Source organism: Parasteatoda tepidariorum, chromosome 9 (assembly GCF_043381705.1).
Source record: "Parasteatoda tepidariorum isolate YZ-2023 chromosome 9, CAS_Ptep_4.0, whole genome shotgun sequence".
In the NCBI taxonomy this organism is placed as follows: Eukaryota; Metazoa; Arthropoda; class Arachnida; order Araneae; family Theridiidae; genus Parasteatoda; species Parasteatoda tepidariorum.
Genome location: NC_092212.1, coordinates 32,764,146 through 32,790,098, shown reverse-complemented (window position 1 = coordinate 32,790,098; position 25,953 = coordinate 32,764,146). Strand labels below are relative to the sequence as shown.

General features: G+C 29.0%; 1 protein-coding gene across 2 annotated transcripts in view; it reads right to left on the bottom strand.

The window, feature by feature from the left end:
- Window positions 1–1,073: 1,073 nt before the first annotated feature.
- LOC107441354 (RNA-binding protein 24-B) overlaps window positions 1,074–25,953 on the bottom strand; it is a 109,371-nt gene continuing 84,491 nt past the window's right edge. Inside the window, exons 3-4 of one of the 2 annotated variants that reach the window (XM_071185476.1) lie at window positions 23,301–23,367; window positions 1,074–16,484 (exon numbers count right to left, since the gene is read on the bottom strand). In XM_071185476.1, the coding sequence (XP_071041577.1) occupies window positions 16,064–16,484; window positions 23,301–23,367 (488 nt within the window). In that variant the 3' untranslated portion in view covers window positions 1,074–16,063. The remainder of the gene's footprint in view (window positions 16,485–23,300; window positions 23,368–25,953) is intronic. The other variant, XM_071185477.1, reaches the window with a different exon arrangement.

The window sequence follows — 25,953 nt, the reverse complement described above, 5'->3', positions numbered from 1 at the left end:
AATGACGAGTGTTCTAACTACTTAAGAATCAATAGTTTTGGTCAACTTCCGAACACTTTTAGGAAATCAAAGACAGTTTTATCCTTTGTTTTAATCCGTGATTAAATAAATAAAAACATTCAATGCAGTTTCAAAACAATTATATTTACTTCCATTTTTTCCAGCTAACACTTCAAGAATTTTGACTATTTTCCAGCATTTATAGTCAAAGCTTTTCATTATGGTTTTGTAACGTACACAATTAAAAATTTCTAGAAAATGAAGGAAAAATAGCAATTTATTTAATTATTATTTAACTATATTCAATTAAAAGAGTCATGTAAGTATAAGAAAGATGGAACTTTGTGAGAAAACTTGTATATTGACAATTTTAACATACGATGGTTAAACCAGATATGAGAATCGCAGCACAGCAAATGAGAATCGAGGGCATGTTCTTCAAAAGTGGGAAGTTAAGTGATTTGATAAGGCTTAAGAATTTATGTTTTTATTTTTCATCATTGGATGCCTAATAATCTTATAGTATTAAAGGTACGCTGAACACCTCATGAAGTCACTTAAATCCTTGCAGCTGGGTACATACTTGCTGAAAAGGCTAATCTGTCAATCTTATGACCTGCAGAATGGGGTTTCGAATTCTGGTGTTTATATCACAATATTTCTCCCATTCCTTCAATATATGAGGAGTTTCCAGGGTTCTACATAACTCAATTGGTTACCCTGAACTGTTGGAATAGGAAACTCTCACTCACGCAACACTACAGAGCTGCTTAACACAAAAAGTACAGTATTTCCCTTCTCTCACAATGCTACTAATCGATAAACTAATTTGGATACATTACACGGTTCAGTCGACGAAAGACAACTCAACTACAACCTAATTCTGATGTCCATTACCTAACGAAAAGCGCTACATAACATAACTCCAATGTACAGTTAAATTTCATTTTTATGGTTTTGAAACCATGTAAATAATTACAAGTTACCCGTTATTTTACTGTAATTTTGAAATGAAAATTCGAATAGTGTAGCATAAAGAAAGTAGACAAGACAAATTAAATAAAAAACTAAAATGGCGTGGCAAAATAGTTTATCAATTTTATAAATATAATTACAGATGAGATGCAATGAAGGAACATACAATAAGTTGATGCATTTTTCAGACTTTCTCAATGAATACAAGGCATGGAAATATGTAGTAATAAACTAAAAAATTTTTTTTACTTATCTTTAACAGGAATAAATGATAAATGAAACATAAAAAAGACATGTATATGATGAAATAACGAGTAAAAAATTATTATCAGTCATGTCAAGGAAATATGTATAAATTTTTTAAAAATATTTTCAAGACATTATGAAATAATAAAATATTAAACTAATTTTTATTAAACAAATGCGAGGCGTAACGAACAACATGTTAGTTTTAAAAGTTTCAGTGATAAAAAATATATCTTTCGTTAAAGCTGAGCACAGTTGACAATAATATAAAAAAATATGCAATATTCAGAACAATGATTGTCATTTTTTGAGCATTATATTTTGAGCTCTTCAAAGCGAAGCTTCATAAAGTTGTCATAGCAAATTTTTAACACCAGAAAATATGTTGCTTCAACCCTTTATAGGTCCATTCTTTTCTAAAAATGTTATGTTAATATATTTTTGGGATTTATATTGATTTATGAAAAAGAAATCATATAGTTTATTGCGTAAAATTATTTTAATTTTAAGGCCATTTTTTGGTAGGGAGGTTGGTATTTTTAAAAATTTACGTACAGTAAAAAATTGGTAAACTTGTACTTTTAAATAGTAGAGGAGAAATCATCAAATGGTTGAACTTTTAACGCAGAAGAAAAAAGAGCTCCCCAGTGTTAGCCCCTGTTCTCGATCCCACGAGGACCTTTACTCTTAGCATACATGCTAGTCCGAAAGAAATAAAAAATTAATTTAAGCTTAATTTCTTTAAACTTTGCCAGCATTTAATACCATCACGTCATGGTTATCTAGTCTTGTACGCATATTTGTTTAAATTGGGCATCGTTAGTGGTGGTTAAAAAGTTTGTAATACAAATTTATTAAATAAAAAAATGAAATGGTTAAGCATGCAAATTACTATCAATTCAAATAACTGAGAAAAAACTCCAACCACAATCGGGAGAAGTTGGTAAGTACGCATTACCCACATTTATGTAAACAAAGCCCTTTATTGGTATTCCCCCCCCCTAAGTTTTCAGCTAATGGTCACACAAATCATATTTGTGAAAATAGCTTCCCATCAAAATTTAAAAACTAATGAAGTGGGAAGTATACTTCCCACGGCGTTATGAGAGACTGAATCAAAAACTATGCTATCTAATTTTTGAATTTGTTTGATATTATTTAAATTAAAAAAAGTTAATAAATGCTTAAAAGATCACGTTAATGCAAAGTTTCACGTTCTTAATTATATGGATAACAATTGAATCATATTAACTTCTTTAATTTAAACTCTGAAATGTATTTCCTCTTGTTTCTGGTGCTATTTACAGTATAGTTGTTATTGTATAAGTTTATTAAAGCTAAAAAATCTTAACAAACATTTCTAAAATACTTTTTCTAAAGTTTTATTATTTCTATAATATAATTTACAAATTAATTTGAGCTAATTTGAATAATAATATTTTTTGTATTATATACATTTTAGCTTATATATATTTTAACAATTTTTAAACACTAAATAAAATTCTTGTTCTAAAATTTTTTTAGGATAATTATGCTGTTGTAAATAAAATGGCAAAATTTTCCCCTTGTTTTTTCAACCAAATAACGTTTCTGTAAAAGAAAAAAATTATTATTTTTTTTAGGTGAAATATAAAGCTGAAGATAAAAACGAAGATTACGAAAAATACATGGAGTTAAATTGTACATAGAGAAAAAAAGATTCTGGTAAAATTACTGTACTTGTAATGACATATCTGATAAATAAAAAAAATATGGTATTTAAACAATTTATTTGTTAATTTTTTCATTCGTATGGTAAAAATTTACGGGAATTCTGGTTTTCTTAATCATAGTTCTTATGATTACACATTTAGTAAAAATAAAAAAACTGACCAAATAAATAGCTTTTATGCCATGCTCTTAGGTATCATGATAACAAAACCATATTTTAAAGTTAATTTTCCCAAAAGTCCCAACCAAAGAGCTTCAGTAAAAATTGTCATGCTTTTGGAGTTACTATAGAGCCAGAAACACGGCAATTTTTACCATATTCTGGTAGTTTTGATCATATTTTTTTCAGTGTAGATTTACACAAAAAGAAAACTTGAAACCTTGCTTGTAAAAAACTTATAGAATTAGACTTTCGAAACCATATATTTTATGAAACATCGATTGAGCTTTTAGTTCAATAAATTGAGAATCTATTAATTTTGTTTCGACACATATTTTGAGCTTCTGTACATAGGTATCTCATTGGCACTGCTCAACTGTTTATTTAACAAAATATGGAAAACATGTGATTTGACTACTGTCTAGCTTTCATGAGAGCTCCTACAGAAACCAAACTCTTAATATGGTAGTGATTAACAAATGCATATTCGAATAGGGGTGATGAACTAGCCGCTTAGCCTTGGTTTAGTTTCGAAGTGTTATGTCATTTGTTCAATGCTTTCTCAATAGAAATGGTTTTATTCATGTTTCCATAATAGCAGACAAGCTGTCAAAAGCTCAGACTTTCAGTCAGAAGGAGTTCTCGTGGTAGCTAGACAGTAGCTGATCAAGATATGGATTTTTTTTATTAACAGTAACAGGAGTAGGGTAGTGTTTCTACAGAAATATAAAAGTTGTGAAGAAAGAAAATTTTTATCTTCTTAAACAAATATTAGTAAATGAAAAGACTTAATTTCTAAACAAAACGTATTTGACTTATAATTTTCTTAAAATATTGTTTTTTTCCAAATTTTATTTGAGAAAAGAAATTTAAAAAAAAAATTAAATTGCTTGTTTTTCATTGTACGAAAAAATGACTTAAAAATAGATGCACGCATTTTTATTAAATACAGAAAACTAATTTTAATGCATACATAAATATAATTAACTCGTTTTGTTGTGAAGGTTCCAACTATTTTTTTTCCATTTAAATGAAGTTTACTTTGTTTCTGGAGTAGATTATTAACTACACAGACTGTACAAAAATTATGCTAAGGCTTATAAATTAATTTTCAATAAATTTTCTTTTGAATTACATATGCGATTCGGAAATGATAGGCAACTAGACTTACATATATAATCTATACATTCTCAATAAATTCTTTATCATAAAACTAATTCAAATTGTTCATTTTCGATCTTTTTTTGTTCATACACAACAGTTTTGTTCGATAGAAAACAATCACGGTAATAATAATTTTTTTTTAAAATTTGAATTAATGATAATATATCTTCATTCTTTGTATTGCTGTAAAAAAAGAAATTTTTTGATTGGTCAGAGCTTAAACATTTATTTTTCATGAGAGTGAAAATTAAACTAATAATTGCTTTTAAATTTCCGAAAAACGCATAACATCTTTTTATAAATTGAGTGCAAAATACGAGATAATCAGGAAGTATGATGTTTCTTTGCACAGTTTGGACATAACTTCTTATTTTTTTTAGAGAAAATATGAAACTAATAATAAATGCTTTAAATTTCAAAAATACATCTGAGAACTTCCATAAATTGAATTGATATTAAAATAAGAGGATTACAAAAAATAATAAGCGCGCTGAAATTTAGGAAACACATAAAAAATTATAAATTGATCGCATTACTTCCTACGCAGAATGCAATGTAAAAGAAAGAAAGATGAAAACTTATAAAATTAAAAACAAAAACTAAGTCTAAATATTCAGGAAAATTGAAAAATATTTAAGTACAACCAACTGTTCCTTAAAACTTAAATTAATTCGAAAAGTTGTAGATAACAGGATGTAAAAGAACTAAAAAAGCATTTATTAAGGAAATAAAGTAGTCGACAATAAATTTAGTGATATTATGATAAGATTTTACAACTAAAAAAAAGGATTATATAAATTAAATTATAAATTTTATGAATTTTTATAATAAAAAATATTTGCATATTTTGTTAATTTCGGAAAATTTACCCATATAGACCCGCCTATATGTATTGACAACTTATTCATACACAGTGATTCGTAATCACCGCCCTTAATACATATTTTTAGAATCCTTGTGAAAAACGGAGTCAAAGAATATGCACTTCAAGGAACGTAAAATAACGAGAAAGAATAAAAAAAAACGCTATCTTGCGATTGAAGGCAACATGTAAAGCATTAAAACCAGTTTAATTACCTGATGGAAGGTTTTTGAATGATTGCTTCTTAACTTTCTTTTGTTTCCTACCGGCAATTAAAACTGTTTTTGATGTTTTAAATCCCGCTTTCCTCAGTTGCCATGAGTTAAATTTCGAAAGCGACTTTGTTTCTCCCAATTTTGATTATTGATATACTCTAACTTGCTTGAATATTAATATACTTTTTGACCTCATTTTCGAAAGATAATTCATTTCTAACATAATAGGGGACATTATCAATTACCATGCATAATATTAAGGGGCCGTCCATAAATAAGGTTACACTTTTTTTCAACATTTTTGCCTCCCCCTCCTCCCCCTTTGTCACCAAGTGTCACACATCAACATACTCCCTACCCCTATGTCACATATAGTATATAATCATGTGATAGCAGTTTAGAAGCAGAACACATGATGTTGAACATATTTAAAATTTTATTTTTAAACTTTACTTTTTTTCTTGACGTTTTTGAGCAAAACACTAAACATTAACAATAATAACAGCACAATAATGATTAGATGTGTACTTCTTTGATGAAAAAATATATAATAAATAAAATATCGATATTTAATTGTTTTTAAATATTTTTATTTTAGCCAAAATGTGGGATATCACACTTCTTGTTACCCGATGCCACTCGCTTCTCTGAAAACGTGACATTATTTATGGACGGCCCCTTTACTTAAACTACATTAATATACATAACAAGCTATTCTAAAACATCTTTACAGAAAACTGTAATTATTTTTTTTCTGTTTCTACGAACCAATTTTTAAATAATTAATAATTTTTTCCTACTAATATACTGTTCTAAAATAAATAAAAATGTACAGAAAATATTAAAATAATAATAAGTCTAAATGATGAAAACAATGGTATATTTACAAAAACATGAATCAGACTATGAACTGTTATAAAATATTAATTATGATAATGAAACTACAACTAATGATAAAACGTAGCTCTTTATTATTAAACAACACAAAAACTAAATTTTCGAGAGTATTTACTACTTTGTAGTTGTTATGAAGATAGAATAATAATAATAAAAAATGATTAGATTATTAACACTTTGGATACACATTCATTTCTTAAAAGTAACAAATAAGTGTAATATTAAGGGTCATGTAAAATGTTTTATTTTATTGATCATTTTTGTCTGTTATTCATTATGTTCTATAATCACTACCCTTATTTTTTTTTTTTAGGATTCTTCTCAAAAGTAAAAATAAAAAAAAATTACACAAGAGAGGTCGTTCAAAGCCTGATGAATCATTAACGAGAAAGGTGAGATTAAGAACATCAAAACTTGTTTGATTGCTGGAATAAAGTGAGAGGAGTTCAGAAAGATGATTATAAGAATTAAAAATTTTTCTTTTCATTTATATTCAAAAAATCATCGATAACTGATTTTGTAAATGAAAGAAATTTCAATTATGAATAATTGTTTCTCTTAGATAAATAATTACCACTAAGTGCAAATTTGAAAAACTATTGTTTGGAAGATCTTATCTTTAACGCAGAAAAAGACACAAGTGTTTCACAGCTGTATTTCCTTATCATAAATCAGTAAAATGTTAAATATAATATTTTTCACTTATTTTGACTTATATTAATACAATATAATGTAACAAATGTGAAAAATACGTTTAACAAAAATTCTGCGTCAAATGTTCTATAGTAATGCGTCAAATTCTGATAACGATTTTGTTTTGTGTTCTCTGATGCAATTATTTGCCAGGCCTAGAGTGAACATTTGTAAAAAGAATTTTTAAACAAGGGATGAAAAATTACATTAAGGGTGGTGATTATAGAACAACTTGCATATTTTGTTGATATATCTCATATCGTATAAATTATTCTTCAGTTATAGTTGCTAGAAATGCATTAAAAATAATTTTCCGAGCATTTAAATCTTTAAAGCTGAAAAAATGTACCTAAGTGGTTCGGTAAAGGTATTAAAAAGATTTCTTTACAGATTTAAAAGTGACAGCGCTTAATAAAATTAAAAAGAGCAACAGAAATTAGTTTAATTCTCTCAATTAAGTTTACTTTTATTAAAAAATAAAGATGAAATCAGTGAGAATTTTACTTTAATTCCTGTTCAAATTATTGTAAGTGGCTGGCGGTAGTCACGAAATCCTTACAGAAGCAGAGAAATGATGAAGAAAGTGTACACCACAATAAATTTTATTGTTGCACTGTCGGGAAATTTCAGATAAGCGACCTCTTTAATGGTGTCGTTATGTAAAATATTTTCAACTAAAATGAAATTCGCAAATTTATATAATATTATTTACTTCGTAAATTTAAATATTTTATTCTTGTTTTATTTTCTTCCAGTTCATATGGATAGATTAAAATTACAATAACTGTCTCGATCAATGTTAGTCTAAATCATGTTTTAATTCATATTGGATCCAGAGCACATGAATTCAAATCATGATTTAATAATCTACATCTCGAATTCGGATCCAGATCACATGAATTCAAATCATAATTTAATAATCTATATATTGAATTCGGATCCAGATCACATGAATTCAAATCATAATTTAATAATCTATATTTTGAATTCGGATCCAGATCACATGAATTCAAATTATAATTTAATAATCTATATTTTGAATTCGGATCCAGATCACATGAATTCAAATCATAATTTAATAATCTATATTTTGAATTCGGAACCAGATCACATGAATTCAAATCATAATTTAATAATCTATATATTGACTTCGGATTCAGATCACATGAATTCAAATCATAATTTAATAATCTATATATTGACTTCGGTTCCAGATCACATGATTTCAATTCATAACATGAGCATCTACACGTTGAATTAGAACCACTTACATGAATTAATCTATTAAAAAAAGTTACTTTCACAGAACAATATTTGAGCTAAAAACATTCGTAAAACACGTAAAGCTATAACAACCACAACTAATGCCTTAACTTAATTAAACACTTAACATGAAGCTAATCTCAAGTTGAAGGACTATTAACGTTAAGTATTTTGAATGATGGTTTTTGATTAAATTTAAACACCATAATTGTAAATAACATAAAAATGGCATTTTAAAAATTTAAATTAAACTACGTAAGTTTTTCTTTAAATCTTCATAAAAATCATAAAACCGTTTTGTAGTATCAATTTTACCTTAGGGTAAAGCGTGTCACGTGATAGATTTTTTTTTTTTACATCAAAGCTAATTTTATGAAAGGAAATAAGACTTTCTGGCACAAAAATTTCTATCTTATTTTGGTGAGATTTCTTAAAATTTCATATAAATAACTGATTTCTTTTAATTTGTGATTTAATTATTTTGACAGCACAATTTTTTCGTTTTTTAATTGAATTTTAAAAATTTTGCTTTGGGATTACGAAATTGAAGAACTTAGTGGATGAAGGCGATAAGAGACATTTTGAACGATTCTTATTATTAAGCGATAATAACAAAGTGGTCGAATCATTATGGGTTTCTTTAATGCAACGGAATTGTTTTTGCTTTCACTTTAATTTTAACATTAATAAGACGTATAGTTTTTGAGTATGCTAACATAATTTTTATTGCAAATAAGGTAGTGGTAAATAAAATGAGGTAAAGAATTATTAGTTTCGCCTTTCAATAAATCTATAATAAAATGGTTCGGATGCTACTTCTTTTTTCGTTTTACCCTGATTATAGCCACTCTGAAAATGTCACTTACCTGTTTCATCCACTTAGCTCTTCAATTAAAAACGTTTTTTAAATCAAAACAAAATCAAACATTGCATGAATTTATCAAAAAATGTTAAAAGAAAAAGTGTCATTAAAATTTCTCGCACACATATTTCGGCCAGAAATTCTAATTTCCCCAATTAGTGGTGACTTGATTGATTCTCTTTAATTGAGACAATACGTATCAAGATTAACCAAGCTTTTTCCCCATAAATAATAAAATGTTTTTAGAGATAAAAACGTATCCTATCTAGCTGCTTTCATTAAAACTAAACAAAACAAAAAATTAAACTATAAAAACTCTTTGAAGTGAACAATTTGTGAAAAGTGAAACAATTTTTACGATTAACACTTTCTTGACGTGAACTAGGCTGGCTTTGATACGCATTGCACCAATTAAAATAATTTAATGAATTCATAATTTCTTATTTTTGACTAGAACAAAGTTGAAAATTTCGAAAAAGGTGAAAACAAAATTAAATAAAAAAAAAAACTTTTTGTTTTCGTTTATATAAAACATAAGCTTTAATTGCTTTATATAAAAAAATACTCATTGCACTTTGAGATAAGGCATAAATATACTTTTGCAGTTTTATACCTTGAAACCGAAAAAGCTTGCTGAGTTAACATATTTGAATTCGAAAAGACTAATACAACTTCTTAAAAACTTTCACATATGTTAAAACATTAATCATTGGTGGCGTTTGGTTTCAAAAACTATTTCCTATTTCAAATCATAAGTCTGACTTCATCGTACAATTTTTATCAAAAACTAATTTTTTTTAAAAAAATACCCCTTTTTTTATAAAAAATTTTCCAAAAGTAATTAGAATTACTTTTTTCCTAAACATTTTTTTATTTAGACGTTTATTGAATTCTTAATTCTTTTTCATCTTAAGTAATTTAAAATTTTAAATATAGAAAAAAGTAAATTCTGGTAAACCTAGGTTAAACCATAAAGTTTTAAAAGTCAAAATATTTTTTCAAAAGATCAAAACAATTATGGCAGGATGGCGTAATGTGGAAGTAATCCTGTAATAAGTTTTGTTTGTGTTTTGATATTTTGCCAGCATTTGAAAATATCGTGATTTACTCAAAGTTTAGCTGAACTCACTTTTCTCTGCTCTTTAAATTTGAAACTATTAATGGAGAAGAAACAGCATTTGCTATGAAAAGTTTCTACCGTGGTACAGCTTCCTCTTAAATAATTTTTTTTTAAAAAAGTTTTTGTAATAAAAACTATCGCAAAAAACTTTAATCACTTAGTTTTCTCTTAGTTACACTATAAATATTTAAAAACTTAAATATTTGGATAAAAAAAACATACTTATGAACTATATCTATACATGTAAATACTATAAATTAAATACTTCTCCTCAAAAAGCTTTTGAATTCGTAATAAACTGGTTTTAAAACCAAACGCTCAACAGAATTCAGCACATTTTATACATCTGATGCAAACTTAGAAATACATATTTGAAAGTGTAGCTCGTTCACCAGGAGTTGGCACTTGGCTCCGCCTTCATCACGAGATATGCGACTATACTATCTCCCTATTTTTGGGATAAGGTTGTGAGCAATCCTCTATGGCAAAAATATTTATTTCGCAAACTCTATCTGCACTTTTTTAACATTAAATATTTCATAAATTTAATGATATTTCGCGCAATTTTTTATATTTCTCTCTTTTGAGTGAATACTTTGTCCTTTTTGAGACATTTTTTCTGGGAAAACAGCAGTTTTTTAAATATATTTAATTAGCAAGAGAAACGAAAGGTATAATAGCAGATGATAAAGCGAACTCACTGTTTGTGTTTTGCGCGCAACAATTCTCTTCTTACTCCCGCGCTGAAATGAACTCTGCGTCCGAGGAGGTGGAGCCAAGTGTCAACTCCTGGTGAACGAACTATACTTAAACATGGAACTCAGTAATAAATAAAATTCCTCAATTAATAAACTAGAATAGTGCAAATAATATATAAGTTGTATCATTAAAAGGTATTATTATAACTATACTGCCGTTCTAAGTAAGAAGGCAGAATCTCCAATATTTAAATTTTCCAGTCGTATTGACCTGGTAGCGTATGAAAATTACTATAACTCAACTCGTTATGGTATTTTATAAATTGGTATTGGTTGTCTGGTCTTAAATCAAAAGGCGATACGAATCTTTTAAAACATTTGGAGATTCTACTGTCCATCCTATGACCGCAGTACAATTTTTAAATTAACTAGCACATTTGTCTTTCGACTAGAGATTAACATTCAGTATCACATATAAGACTTGATACAATAGATGACAATATGGATACAATGAATATACACGAACAACAACGAACAACTGCTTTAAAAATAGGACAGTTTCTCTGAAAACACTTGATGGAACTTCCTTCTAGACTCTAATACAAGTGTATACTTTATAAATGATTACAAATCATATATAACGATGCTCCGCAATATTTGCTTTGGCATCAAATAAAAAGAATCTTATTTTTTTCATCAAATAAAAAATGACAATATTTTTTGGGCTCCATCGAAAAAGGCTGATACTTCACTTACGTCACAGAACACTTAGACATGACATTCATTAAACATACTCTGACGTCATTAATTTTTAACACATAGTTCGAAAACTCACTGTTCTTCTCTCAGATGCGTAAACACTGTAAGTACGTGTCCAGATGCTTAAATAAAAATATTTGAAGTAAGAAACATAAATTCGTTAATAAAGGTTCACACGGATCTTTCAAATTTATAATATTGGTAGTAAATTTACGTTGCTAGCAGGAAATTCCTTCTATACTATAATATTTTAATCTTTCGAATATGTCAATCAAAAATTCTCATACTATATGCCATTAATTTTTTTTTAAAAGCAAAAAATGGTGGCAAAAAATGTATTAAAATATCATACGAATTATAAATTTGCTGCATTTCGCCACCTTTTTAAATTTGTAACATCCGTGGAAACTCAGAATAAGTACATATTACGTAGAAAAATCACAGGCCATACCTCCAGGCATCTTAAATTACTGTTTACATTAAGAAAGTAAAAGATACGTACATTTAATTTTGATTTCATATATTTAAAAATTCATTTCAAAACTCATTAGTTTTCAATGGATTTGGAAATTGCAAAGCTTGGGTGTATATTACCTGCATATAAGGCAGTGCTAAGCACAGTCGAATTCGCAAATGAACTCAAAACGATGATTTGAATTGTATAGTTTAACGATCTCGTCTAGAATTGTTACCTTGAAGTTTGATAATCTAATAAAGTTTTTTTTAAATTATAAAATAGATAAAAAAATTTATTTACATGATGTTTTGAAAAATATTTTTAATTCTATACAACACTTTTTTAATAATTTGTATTTAGCAAATCTTAGAAAGACATTTTCTATTAACATATAAAATTACACATTGGACATTAATGCGTTAAAAATCTAATTTTAAATGCAAAACTATGAAAGTGGCACTTCCCTTTCTGAATATTAAATTTAAGTTCTAAAATTATATTATTCTAAAATTATTTTACAATTTTAGCTGTAAGTTGTTACACGTTTAGGCTAAAATTAAAAAAATTACTTTTTTGAGCTACAATAGAACAAATTTTTCTCTTAATGAGTAAAAAATCAAATTTTAAATCTAAGAGTGACAATTCACAATCAGAACGTTGAATTTAAGTGCTCAGCATGTCGTCTATTTTAGCTAAAGCATACTTGTTTAAGCTAAAGTCAAAGATACATTGTTAAAACTCTGGATGCCAAAATGCAACCAGAGTTACATCTTAAAAAACGACTACGAGTTATTTTAAGTAATAGCTAATTATTATGGGGTATTTCGAATTTTTTTCTGTATTTTTAAAGCTAGAAACAAATAGTAACCGAAATTTATTCTGCATTAACTAAATATACATAAAAAAAATGATGAACAAAATCAGGTGTAGTAGTATCTTTTATCTTTCTTAAAAAAAAGTATAACATTTATTAACATATTTATTGTAACAAATATATGTTTTTATTAGATATTAGGTTATATTTTCAGGATAGTCGTGCATCAAAATAAATCGAATTAAACACACTGACGGAGTGAGTCTTATAATATTAAAAAACTCATAACATGTAACAATGGCAAAATACAGCATCTTACTGTATTTTGCTCTCAAACTCTAAGATAAATTATTGCTTAAAATAATTTTCTTGATGGAATTCAACTAATTTCAAAACTCATAAATCAGTTATCAGAAAAAAATGTTTATCTTTGATGATTATTAAATCTAAGAAAAAACATAAACGTTCTAAGTAATCAACTTGACCATTTGGTAACATATACTCATCTTTCAAACATGTCTTTCAAGTCACAATACGATATTTTTCATTCTTGGTCATTCATATAGAGTTAAGGACACTATAAAACATTTGAACACATAGTATATATTTATATATAGTACATAGAAATGGCCTTTTTCTTAACAACGTCTCTTATATCTTACAAGTGAGCCCATTTATCGTCAGTACCTTTTCTACAAACTACAGTCAGCTGACATCAGTGCAGCTGTAACATATATAAATGGCATAAATCTAGTGGGACAACTCACAATAAAGAGTAATAAAAAGCGCACATTCATCTTTGCCTATAAATTTTCTTTAGCATCTTATTCGATTATAAAACAATTAAGGCACCTTTTATATGACTTTTTTCATGGCATCTTCTCTCGAATTTTTAGAGAATAGAGTATGGGTGCATTGGGTGTTATTTTTTATAGCTACAATGCGTAAAAAATCGCTAGAAAGATATACATTTGGAATTTAATTTGTTCCTTAAAAAAATAGGCTTTCTCTGTCTCAAATTAGTTGCTATATTTAGGTCGGAAGTTTTGTTCCAAATTAGTTGCTGCATTTCTAGTAGGTGGATGCATTTTAGTAGATCAACGCCAATAAAATTATACTACCAATGATTTCACGATTCATTAGCTAGAGCAGGGGTTTCCAACTTACATGAGGCCGGGGACCGCAACTTTATCAAAACTTTATGTAGGACTCTTTCATGTTAAGAACATTAAATATTTTACGATCAGATTTTTATCAAGTTGTACAAAACAAAAGTATTGAATTACAAATTAAAATAAGAAGTGGATTTTTAAAAATAATTGCATATAAAAAAATTCTGGCTAAAATAACTTTAATGTGCACCTATGTATTAAACAATTAATATGCAACAGATATGAAATTGTTAAGATATAAAGCTTATAAGTATGTAAAACCCATATAGATTTTCTACGAAAATAGTCCGCAAAAAAATGACAACTAATATATTTTAGTTCGCGGGCCACAAAAAAGGTTTCGGGGGCCAGATGCGGCCCGCGGCCCGCCAGTTGGTAACCACTGAGCTAGAAGATAGTTTTAATTGATTACTGGTGGAAGAGCCCTTACAAAATGGGGTGTAGCTTAAGAGTATGCAAACTCTGAATTTTTTAAACTAATTTTGTACTGATTTAAGGAGAGAATACTTGTAAGTAAATTTTGTTAATTGATAGCATAGCACCCTAAAATCTCTGCAAAATGTTCAAACAAGATCATAAAATCATCAGTATCAATAATCAACCACTACAAAAATATTCAAATGTTGCAACTAATTTGGAACAGAGGAAGTATAAAAAGTTAATTTAAAACTACTTAAACGACTGCGTCACTACATAGTGACATCAAATTTTTTTCTTTAAGTTAAACAAAGAAAATTCCTTTTATTATGAATTGTTGAGTTTCAGCTTAAGGGGTCAATGGAGTTTTAAAATCTTAAAAATAAACTTTTTTATTTTCAATAATTTACACCATGTATAGATGTAGAAATTGAATCGTTTTCTCATACAGTGATAAAAATAAGTTGCAATCTAGCGAAACATTAATTATTTCGATTGTCCAACTACACATTTAATTTAAAATAAACTTTGTATAACAATTTTTTTTAAAAACTGTCATTTTGACTTATAAATATTTTAGTCGCAAATAAGGTCAAAACAATGTTACATGATATGATTTAAATTTTTAAACACAAAATAAAAATTTAATTATTTCTTCTTTAATCTTCTTTTTCTTAAATATCTTCTTTTCAAGTCATATGTTCTAAACCTTATTTGTGACTAAATATTTAGAAAAGGGAAATTTGGTATCGAATTGAAGTATCTTGCATACGTAATAAGGCTTAGTAGTAGGTTTTTAGAATCAAAATATCTATTTTAAAAGTCCATTGTCCCATCAATTATTAAAACTTATTATAATTCTTTCAACCTTAAGATGCATTTCAACGGTTAAAATATTTAAAATTTTAACACTAAGAATTTAGTTAAAAATGGTTTGAAATCCCTTCAAATTTACTGCAGCTGAAATCATGCCTTTGTGATTGTGTCCGCAGAAACAAAATACAGTGTTATAGGCTAATAAAATAATCCAGCTCTTGAGAAAGAGCCCCCGGCCAGTTGCAATGTGCCAAGGCCAATTGCAATAGTAATAGTCTCTAGTATTTTGAAATCAGTCCGACACACTTCAGGCTTATTACAGTGAGCTCAAATAACTTTAGACTAACTAGAAAATATAGCATTCATTGCTCAATATAATATGATTTATTTTAGATAGTTTCCAATAAGCTCAGAGAAGTCTAAATTTCAAAGTATAATAATTGCAATAAATCTTTCATAAGGCTTATTATATATAGCCGTATGAAAGATTTATTGCAATAAGCTCAAGCGAATTCAGCATGGTCGGGAATTTCTTCGTTCTCTCCTAACTAGCTCTTAATTGTACATCTTATATAAATTAGATAGTTAATCAGCCATGAAATTAGCATAGAACTGGAGTTGGCTTTCTTATAGCCCTAACTTTAATGGCATAGCCTATACAAATTAGACAGTGAATCGGCCATCCATCTATGTACGCTCCAATCTAGTTGTTTATGTCTTTTAATCATCAAACACTATATGCACCCATACTCTGTTAAACTTGTTACTGCATTCTGGCGTCTTGAGGTTGAGCTGGGTATGGCACTGAAAAATGAGCTGGTGCCCCAGTAGGAATCTGTTGGTGGTGTGGTGGTGCTTGCAAAGCGTAAGCATAAGCTGCTGCTGAGTGAGCTGTAGGAGTCAGGTAGGATGGAATAGGCGCAGGGGCTGATCCACCGCCATTAGTGTGAAGGTGATGAGCGGCTGATGTGGTGGCCAAGGGTGCAGCGGCAAACGGTGCAAATCCAAGCTCTAGTCCATTAGCGAATTGTGCTGGATAAGCTGCAGCGTACTCAGTGTAAAGTGGACTTCCAGCTGCTGCGGCTGCAGGAGACAAAGGAGCATGAGCTGCAGTGGGATTAGACAAGATCAATCCTGGAGTTGGCAAATATGGTGATTGATACAGGTAGTGCGGATAATGAGGACTACAAAAAAGAAAAACAAAGAAAAATTATTTATAAAACTCAAATACATGTATTTGAGCTAGATCAATTAGCACTTATTAATTATCAAATAAGTGCTAGTAAGTATATAAGAGGTCATCAAGCAATCTGTGCTAAGATCATTTAATTTAAAAAATCAAGCTGTACAAAACAATTTGAATTGATTTACAGTATGGTTTAAACAAAATCTGCTTAATCCTGAAGCAACAAATTGTAATTAAGACAGTTTAATGATCAAAAGCTGCCTAATTAAAAGTTAATAGCTTATAACTTTTATGAAGATTTAGAAATAAAATAAGTTAATTTAAAATTATTTTCACTCTAGCACTAACTATAAAAGAGATTTGAATTTAAGTTATACTAAACAGAAGTACAAAAACTAACCTTTTCCTATTGGAAGAAAGTAAGTTATATGTATTGGCAACAGTAAGTTATTTTTAATTTATCGGAATTAAGTTCTCTTTAAGTTCTGGTGTTATTAAGTTTTGTCTGCGTTGTGTTTTCTTTCTCTCTAATTTTCAACAATGATAAAAGGGAATTTTTTTTTTAAATTTTCAGGATAGCTGAGTTTTGATATAATGATGTAGTTCATAAATCCAACTGAAGTTTTAAGCCTGGAACACTACCTCCATTTTTATTTACCATACCATGCTTTTTTAAAATTTTTTTTTACAAAAAACCTTTTTACTCTGTTCTTTTATTTTTATATATTTTACGAGTTTATGATACTTTCAAGAAATAAACACTATTGTATCTTGAATCACTGAAATTTACAATTTCGCATATGGGGAATTGAATGAAATCAAAGTATAATTATGCATGAAATGCATAGAAATCAAAGATTTCACGGTATGTATATATTTTACCTTATAACCGTTGTTCAACAGTCGACTTGAGTATACGACTAGCAATGCTCAACTCCGTAGCCTTGTAATTTTCAACCTAATCCTGAAGACAAGGGAACTTCTGGATCAAGTACTGGGAGAAATTTGCCTGCGTGGAGAACTTTTTGATGAATTAACCCGCATTTGCTTTATATGGAGAGGAAAACCATGAAAACATCTCACGGTTAGCCTGACGGCAAAGGGCTAACCCCTGATCTACTGAGGATAATTTACATCAGCACTGTAGTCGACGCAAGCCGGGTACGGAATTCGTATTGAAAAGCCAACGCTGGGATACGAATCGAGGTCAGCTCATTGGCAGGCGAGAGCTCTATCCCCTGAGCCACCACGGCTACGGTATGTCGTATATATTGAAAATTTTAAAAAGCAGTTTTGAAAAAAGTACTACTATTAATAAAAAACTAGACTAAAATAATTCAGTATTCAATAAATAAGCAATGCGTTCTGAAAAGCAATATCCCGATTTTATGAGCACGGCCACCACGAAGTGGGGTTGTCCATCTGGTATTTTTGCAAAATCAGAATGCTTCAAAATACTTTTTTTTAAATACAGTTAACACACCTAAATTGTGCAAAATTGTAACAATGAAACGGAAGGTCTGTGTGTCTCTTATAATTTCAGAACCGTTTGTGATGGGCAAGGACTTAGGACAGCAAGAGTCAATTTTAGCATCTGATCCTAAAAATCTTTCGAAACTTTTAGTTTGTTCTTTCAGGAGAGACTTGAAAAATGCAATTTTTTCTTAGCTTCACCGTAATTTACTACACCGCACTGCTAAAGGGCGATTCTATTATTAATATCTTTTTCAAATTAATGTTACTATTATTTTCTTAAAATTATTATTATATTTTTAAAATTAAATTACATCAATGATCTTTGCTACAGCTTATAGATCTATTTGAACTGCAAGTTTCAAGAGATCTAGTGAGTTTCGAGTTCATTGCACGTTCTTTAATAATTATTTACTTCTGATCAATGATATCATGTAAGTATATAGTTAAATTTAATATGTGGTGAGATCTCCGAATTAATAATTTGAAACAATTCTGAAACAACGTACTTATTTTGTTTATAGTAAAGCATTTGAAACGTGTTTCTGTAACTCCAAATAACTGAAAGAGTTAAATAAATAATCCCAAGAAATTTGAGTGGTAAGATATACTTGATTAAAAATTTTCATTGGTTTAAAAAAAATGAAGATGCAAATTAAAAGTCTGTCAAGTCTAGAGAATGGCGCCTATTTTCGAGCACTTGAGACAAGTCGACTTTTATTTCCATCTTCATATTTTTTTTTAAAAACCAATGAAGTTTTTTTCAATCAAGTAAAATTTAAAAGATCATTCTAAATAAACAAGTTTCGTATTTTTTTTCTCCAAAAATTGCTTGATTGTAGTTAATATTGACCATAAAGTAGTGGTTGCGATTAATATCATTATTTTCTTAGCCAAATGATACTTATTTTAAAAGTAAGCTTTTTTTTGTGGTTAAGTTGATCTCCTTTTCTAATTTTTTTTATAAATTAAAGCCACCAGAAAGAACAAATAATACCCCAAAATATTACAATTATTTTAATTTCCTTAATTTCCCACCTTTTTAGTTTTCATGATTACTTAATATTAATTACAATTATACAGATTTATTTATAATTTTTTTAAATCCCTTACAAGGAATGGGAACTTTTGTATTTTAGAATATATACTTATTTGAAAAGGTTTCCAGATTAGTTCGTAAACACTTATTCTTCTTTCAAAATTCGAAACTGTTAAGAAAACTCTTAACAGGGCTAAAGCAAACAAATAGTTACCTAATGATATGCAATGAATTAGATACTTAAGTATTTTGATGTTTATATATAGATATTTATAAACCTTCCGTTGTTGATGTTAGGACAAAATTCCATTTTTTGTTGTCAATTTGAAAAGACGTAGTTAAAAGCGACACATTAAGTTACAAAAATGATGCGTATCTCTCATCATAAATACAATTTAACCGCAAGTTTTAGCTCGGTTACTTATATATATCTCCGTTAAAGTCAACACTTAGCTTTACCGTCTAAATCACTTCATCTGCATTCAAAAACATTTTACCACAAAAACTTAGAGACAGAGAGTTGAAAATGACACAAACAAGCGAAGGCAATGGAAAAGTTTCTATTTTTAAAAAGAGACCCTTTTTTCATGATCTTCGTCTCAGCTTAGAGGTAACTTGTAGGGATGGGGTCGGAAAAAAATGGTAAAAAGGGGGGCTAGAAAGGAATTAAAACAGAAGTGAAAGTTCGGTTGACAAGTAATGGTCGTACCGGTAGTTTTATGCTGAAGGAAGTTAGTTCACGGGGGCCCTCAACTATTTCGTCTAAAGTAACGGATGAGGGACTTCCAGCTTGGATTGTTGCCGAAAACGCTAAAAATGTTCGAATAACGAATCACTCTTTTTCACTTCAGATTTAATCAGAATTCTTATCTTTAAATTTAATGCTGTGTCCGGTTACAAGTAGGAATAAAAATAAATAAGATAAGCGAGGCTTAATTTCCTCCAAAACGATATTAAAATTAATCGTAATGTTCCAATTTCGAATTATATGCAAAATAAGCACTTATATATGTTAATAAACGCAACCTTTGTCAAGTAACCCTGGTTGAAGTTAGCTTTTCAAATACCCGGGTTAAGGTGGATTTTGATCTGGATGATCGTGCACAAGGATTGAGTTTGCTCATCTATTTATATGCCTTGCGTCATTGGTATTAACAGAATGGTGCCCATGAAGAAAAATAATTTCTGTCCAGAGAAGTTAAATCCTCTAAAGTGTATGAAATAAGATTTTTTTGTCTTAGTTAAAAGGATGCCATACCGCGGAAGAAAATTTTCGTCGGAAATTCTCTTTTACTTTATTACAAATTTAAAAGAAAGAAAAGGTAAGTTCAGTCAAACCTAGAGTTTGTCATTCAGTTTCTGAAAAAAATACTTCAAAATATTGAAATGCAAACAAATTATGAGAAAAGAACTTCTCCGTTGCGTAATCTTAAGTTATCATCTCATCATTCATTTTCATTTGTGCATTTTAAAAGTTTCTTTTCAGTATTTGAAGCTTCACGGCTTACACTATATTCGTCCGAACTCAATTTTTCTGCACTCTAAATTTTAAATTAGTAATGAAGGAAGAAGAGAATTTGCGACGAAGATTTTCTTCCGCGGTATGGCGTCTTCTTAACCCGTTTTATACCAACTTTTTATATTGAAATGGTGCAAAAAGTGGCTTTATGAAAAAAGTGGTATAATATGTTATTCAACTAAATGGCTGATATCAACTGTTTGTTACCATTTCAGTTCGAAATGTCCCTACAGCTTATAGTTCTAGTGATAGAAACTTAAATCACTAATAAATTATGGTGGAAGGGAAACTTTTAATTCTCCTAGACAAAATTGAAACAATTGTCCTACCACAATATATGTTTTTGAAAAAGGAAACTGTCCTATACATATGACGCTGGGCACTAACAGGTTAATTAGCTCTGTATTGATTGTAGCAAGTAAAATCATATATTATTTTTAATATCAACCCACTGATTAATTCAGTATTCATTTGGGTATCTAAGGTCTTCTGGAGCTCTTTTCTTATAGTATATATCTTGTAAATAGTGACATGAGGTGGTATTTACTAGTGATAATAAATATTTTGAATTCTGAATGAATATTTTGAAAAGAAAAATAAATATTTTGAATCCTAGTTAAAAGAGCATTGATTAACCCCAACCACGGTATTAGGAATATATGGAGTTAAAGCTGTGCTCTCACTAGCGAATGAAATAGGTGAGACACTACAGTTTTCGCTCAGTCTGTGGCTATTCATTGCATTTATCTAAATTAATTATACATTGAGAATAAAAATATCATTGATAATAAAATTCATTAAACTAAAAATAAAATGATACAACATGCAATTCTTGACCACTTTCAATGGTCAAGAAAGACCTCCTACACCAGAATTTGACATGCACCAGCTTAAAATAACTTAAAAGTTAATGTGTAACGTGGATGGCAACCAGATAGATCAAGGGGTAGCAGGAGTGTTGTAAACAAATAGTTTTCTCAGAAAATTTAACGTGTGGACTGAAAATGCGCCTGAAGGAAAATGCGGTATTTTTTCCAGCATGGCAAAATTACTAATCATAAACAAATGTAAAAAATAAAAAATGACTTGAAATGGCATTGAAGTTTATTTTTACAACAAAACTGGCGTAGTAGTTAGTGAGTATGTTAATTCATACGAGAATACTTGTAGATTTTAAATATTTATTAATTACATACAGTACCATCTCGATACAGCAAACAACTGAAAATTATTACATAGAATATCACTTAAAATATGGTACGTCATCTCCGGACACAACACCATAGTGAAGTGACATCTGCTTTCAGCAATGCATGTCTTATACAGATTCCGTAATGATATGCACGACTGACGTCACGTTATCTGAAAAGAAAATATCTGTTGCCAACACACGACCGAAACTTAATTTTGTTAATTTAATTTGCTCAGAGGAGTAACAAACCACTCCAATACTGAGCTCAGCCTATATCGAACGTGCTAAAAAGTATAAATTTTGTTGCAATTTGGATTGATTTTGTTCAGTGCAAAAGCTGACAGCTGTGATGTCCTTATCTTTGTTGCCAGCTTTTACTCTTGCTAATCTTTGACAGGAATGGGTCACTATTCTTTTCATTTTTTATTTTATATCAGATCTTAAAATTAAATCGTTTTTTTTTATCGTATTTGTACATGGCACAGTTTTTTCAATAAGAATTTAGACAATTTAAAAACAGCAAAAAATATCTATATCTTTTATTTATTTTTTTTCAAAAAAATGCAAAAAAATTCCTTTTGTTTTGCTTTTGTAATGTTTTATGCTGCTCAACGAGGGAGAAAAAATTTGAAACAAACGATATAAAAAGTCACGCTAAAGCTAAAACACTCTCTTTGATCAAATTAGAGTTGACAGTTTTTCAAATGGGGAAAAGACCAGGAATATCTGACAGTTTCACCAATAGAGGGAGAAAAAAAAGGAAATCTGCCGTGCGTTTACCTCATCTTATAACTAATGTTTTNTATCAGCATGAGTAAACGTTATTTTCAGAAAAGTTGATGAAATTATTTGTTTTGATAGTTATGATATGAGGCGTCGGAGGTGAAATGTGCAGCTATTGGTCTGTAGTTTTTATCTTTGATATAATTTTCAAATTTAAAGATTTCATTAAAATTTGCTGTTTTACATTCTATGGCTTTATCGAAAAAATCTGCGTTTAGCTTGTATATATGCTGTGATAGAGTTGGTATTTTGAGGTCTGCATGTATATTGGTATTCCGGATGAACCATCTTGCACAGGTTATTTTTCTAAGGATCTTGTTTTGGCATTGGTTTAATTTCTTCAGTAGATGTTGAGGTATCGTTGTCCAGGCAGGTGAGGCATAGGTAAGTATTGGGCGGAGTTTTAAAGAATGATAGTAAAGAATGATAGTGGATAAACATTTAAAAGAAATCAGTTTTACAATTCTAGTGGTTTGAAACATTTGTTAAACTAATGTTGCCAGACTGGATACACAGCACCGGAAAGAGTTAAAGCTAATAGAAATGTCTTTAATATTAAGAGGCCTGATGAGACAAAATGTTTATACAACATATTTTATTTGAAAAACAATATGCAATGGTGGTCACATATCTATTAAATGATCGAAGCTCAACTTCATATTATTACTATTTTTTAATAATTTTAAGGTCCACGAGAACCTTGATATGCAAGTTGAGTCATTTTGGGGAATTTTAGTTCCAGAGGCATATTAGTAGAAAACATAGAATTTCAAAAATTGCGTTTAAAATAAGTTTAAATTAAGCTTACCCATATTGACTTGGAATCATTAATGGATATGTAGACCTTAGCGGAGAGAAACCTGAAAATAAAAAATCTGTCTTTTCATTAATCGAGAAAAGCAAGAAGAGGGTTTAATCCTAGTATACGTTACAAGGTGGATTTGGCGACATTTGCAATGTTTAAGAGGGCGATAACGTTTGTAATATGTAGGTGCGGATTTGTGGAGATTCGACGGGTTATTGCTTTTTACCCATTTTGCATTTGCATTTAGGAATATGGGGTGTGATTTTGCGGTTCAGCTTGTAACGTATACTAGGATTTTACCAAGATGAACAGTAGATCAAGCATGATAACATAACAATTTTAAATTAAGTAAGAATTACAAAACTTACAAATCGTTTTATTTATAAATATCCTCAATTTACAACATTAATGACTTAATAATGCGTTTATTGTTCTGTAAGAAAAACCTGGACCATGTTTAACCATAACATCGTAAAAATTTTCTATAACCTTAATATAGATCCAATGTTGAACTATCGTTGACTTATGGTATAATGGTTCAACCTAAACGGAAACATGATTCAATTAAACATCTTAATAAGGTTCCAGCCAATTTGTAAAGGGAATTGTAGTAAAGGGAAATAATAATGTTCAACGTTAAATCGAATTTTTTGAAGGAATGGTAAAAAACAATTTTTTAACTTTTATGTTAAACAAAAACGCATTCTCAATATTTGCATGATTTTTATTTAATTCTACTTGCCTTTTCCTTATTCTAGCTTTTTACATAAAATGTACATAAGAATGGCAAAATAATACGAATACTTCTATACTAACTCTACGTGAACAATCTTTCATTTAGCAGCAAATGTTTTGAAAGTATTTAAGAGGCGAAACTGTTGACATTATTTGAATGACCATGCTTAAAACGTTTTAAATGGTGTCCTTTTTTACGTATGCAAATTTTGTATCAACCAAAATGAGCATGAATGGTTAAGACTTCTTTCCTTTTTCAATATCACTATAATTTAAAAAGTATTCCTATTCAAATATTCTAATCGAATTGTTATTCATTTTCAATATCACTATAATTTAAAAAGTATTCATATTCTAATCGAATTGTTATCCTTTTTCAATACCGCTATAATTTAAAATTATTCCTATGTAAATATTTCAATCATATCGTAGGCGTCAAGAATATTTGTTCCCTCCTGACTTCCCCCCTCCGGACTGGCACCTTATTTGCTAGCATCATCTTGCTTTCCCACCTGCCTGGGGTGCCCCTCCTCTCGCGGAATTTACTGCGGACCACACCTTTTTATTACTTAATTATCTTTATTAATCAGTTAATTTCATAATTAAGTAAATATTTATTAAGTCCTTAACCCACTAATTTACCATTTTTTGTTTTTAGTTGTTTGTGTTGTCCTTCCCTTCTCTTCTCCTTTCCTTCATTTTAATTAATTACTCTGTCCCTTTAATGTGTTGTCTTTCCCTTCTCTTCTCCTTTCCTTCATTTTAATTAATTGCTAACTTTTAATCTAATTCATCAATTAATTTTAATATCATAGGCTTTTGATTCAATATAATTCATCATTTACGGATGTTACCTTAGTGGCCAGGTACTCCGGGTCACTCATTATTAGTTTCCGCAGTATCCAGTAAGAATACTCACATTAACCTTTTGCCCCCCATGTACTTTTAAATACTGTTTGAACAAATGTAAGAACTAAACCATTTAATATACAAAATACAGTACTTTTTACATAATTTTTAAAATTCTTAATATATTAAGGTTGCTAATTGTTATGGTATAAAAATTTTAATTTTAGAATAGTTACTGTTGGGTGTTAAAGCTAAGAAAAAGATAATAATATTAATTGATTATACTTTATAATAGCTTAACTAATTTTAACTTAGTACCATTTATATGTTGCATGCATTATTTCATATAAAGTGCCATTCAAATCTTTGCTTTAAATAAAGCGAAAAAAACTTGGTTTAAATAAAAAAAAAATACCGTTTTTGGGGGGTTTTCTTAGAAAGAACCCCGTTTTTTTTCCTAGCCTGTTTTTCATAAATCGGTTTAATTGTTATGTTGCACTAGAGTTACACTAACGATTTACAGGGGTCTGTCTAGAAATTGTGTGAAAGGTCCGTTTTTGTAAAATTGTGAAAAAATTACTCGCAGTTTGTGAATCTAAAATAAACGTTAAGTCACATTCTTTCAACCAGGATCCGCTTTTGTGAATTTGTGCAAATAAGGTCTTATTGCAAAAAAAACTTTTTCAAGAAGTTTTTAAATTGTAAAGACATACAAGATTATGCTCAACACTGTAAATATATAATTAAAAAATTAAATTTTAAAAAATAAACAGCAATTGCTGCTACTCTTTTAGAGATGCAACATAAAAATATTTGGTATTTAGCCTATACTGCTGAACACAGAATATTCATTTCGGACGAATAAAGGAAGGAGCTTCTGCCGAAGACAAACTTAGTTCGTTTGCATTTGTCTTTCTCCCCTTCCCCTTCCTGGGAAGGATTTATTCGATTAACAAAACAATAGTGAAGATAATCAAATTTATGAAGGGTCCGATTAAAAGATAAATTATTTTGTGAAGAGTCCGTTTTTAAGTTAAAATATTTTGTGAAGGGTCCGTTTTTATGAAAAGAT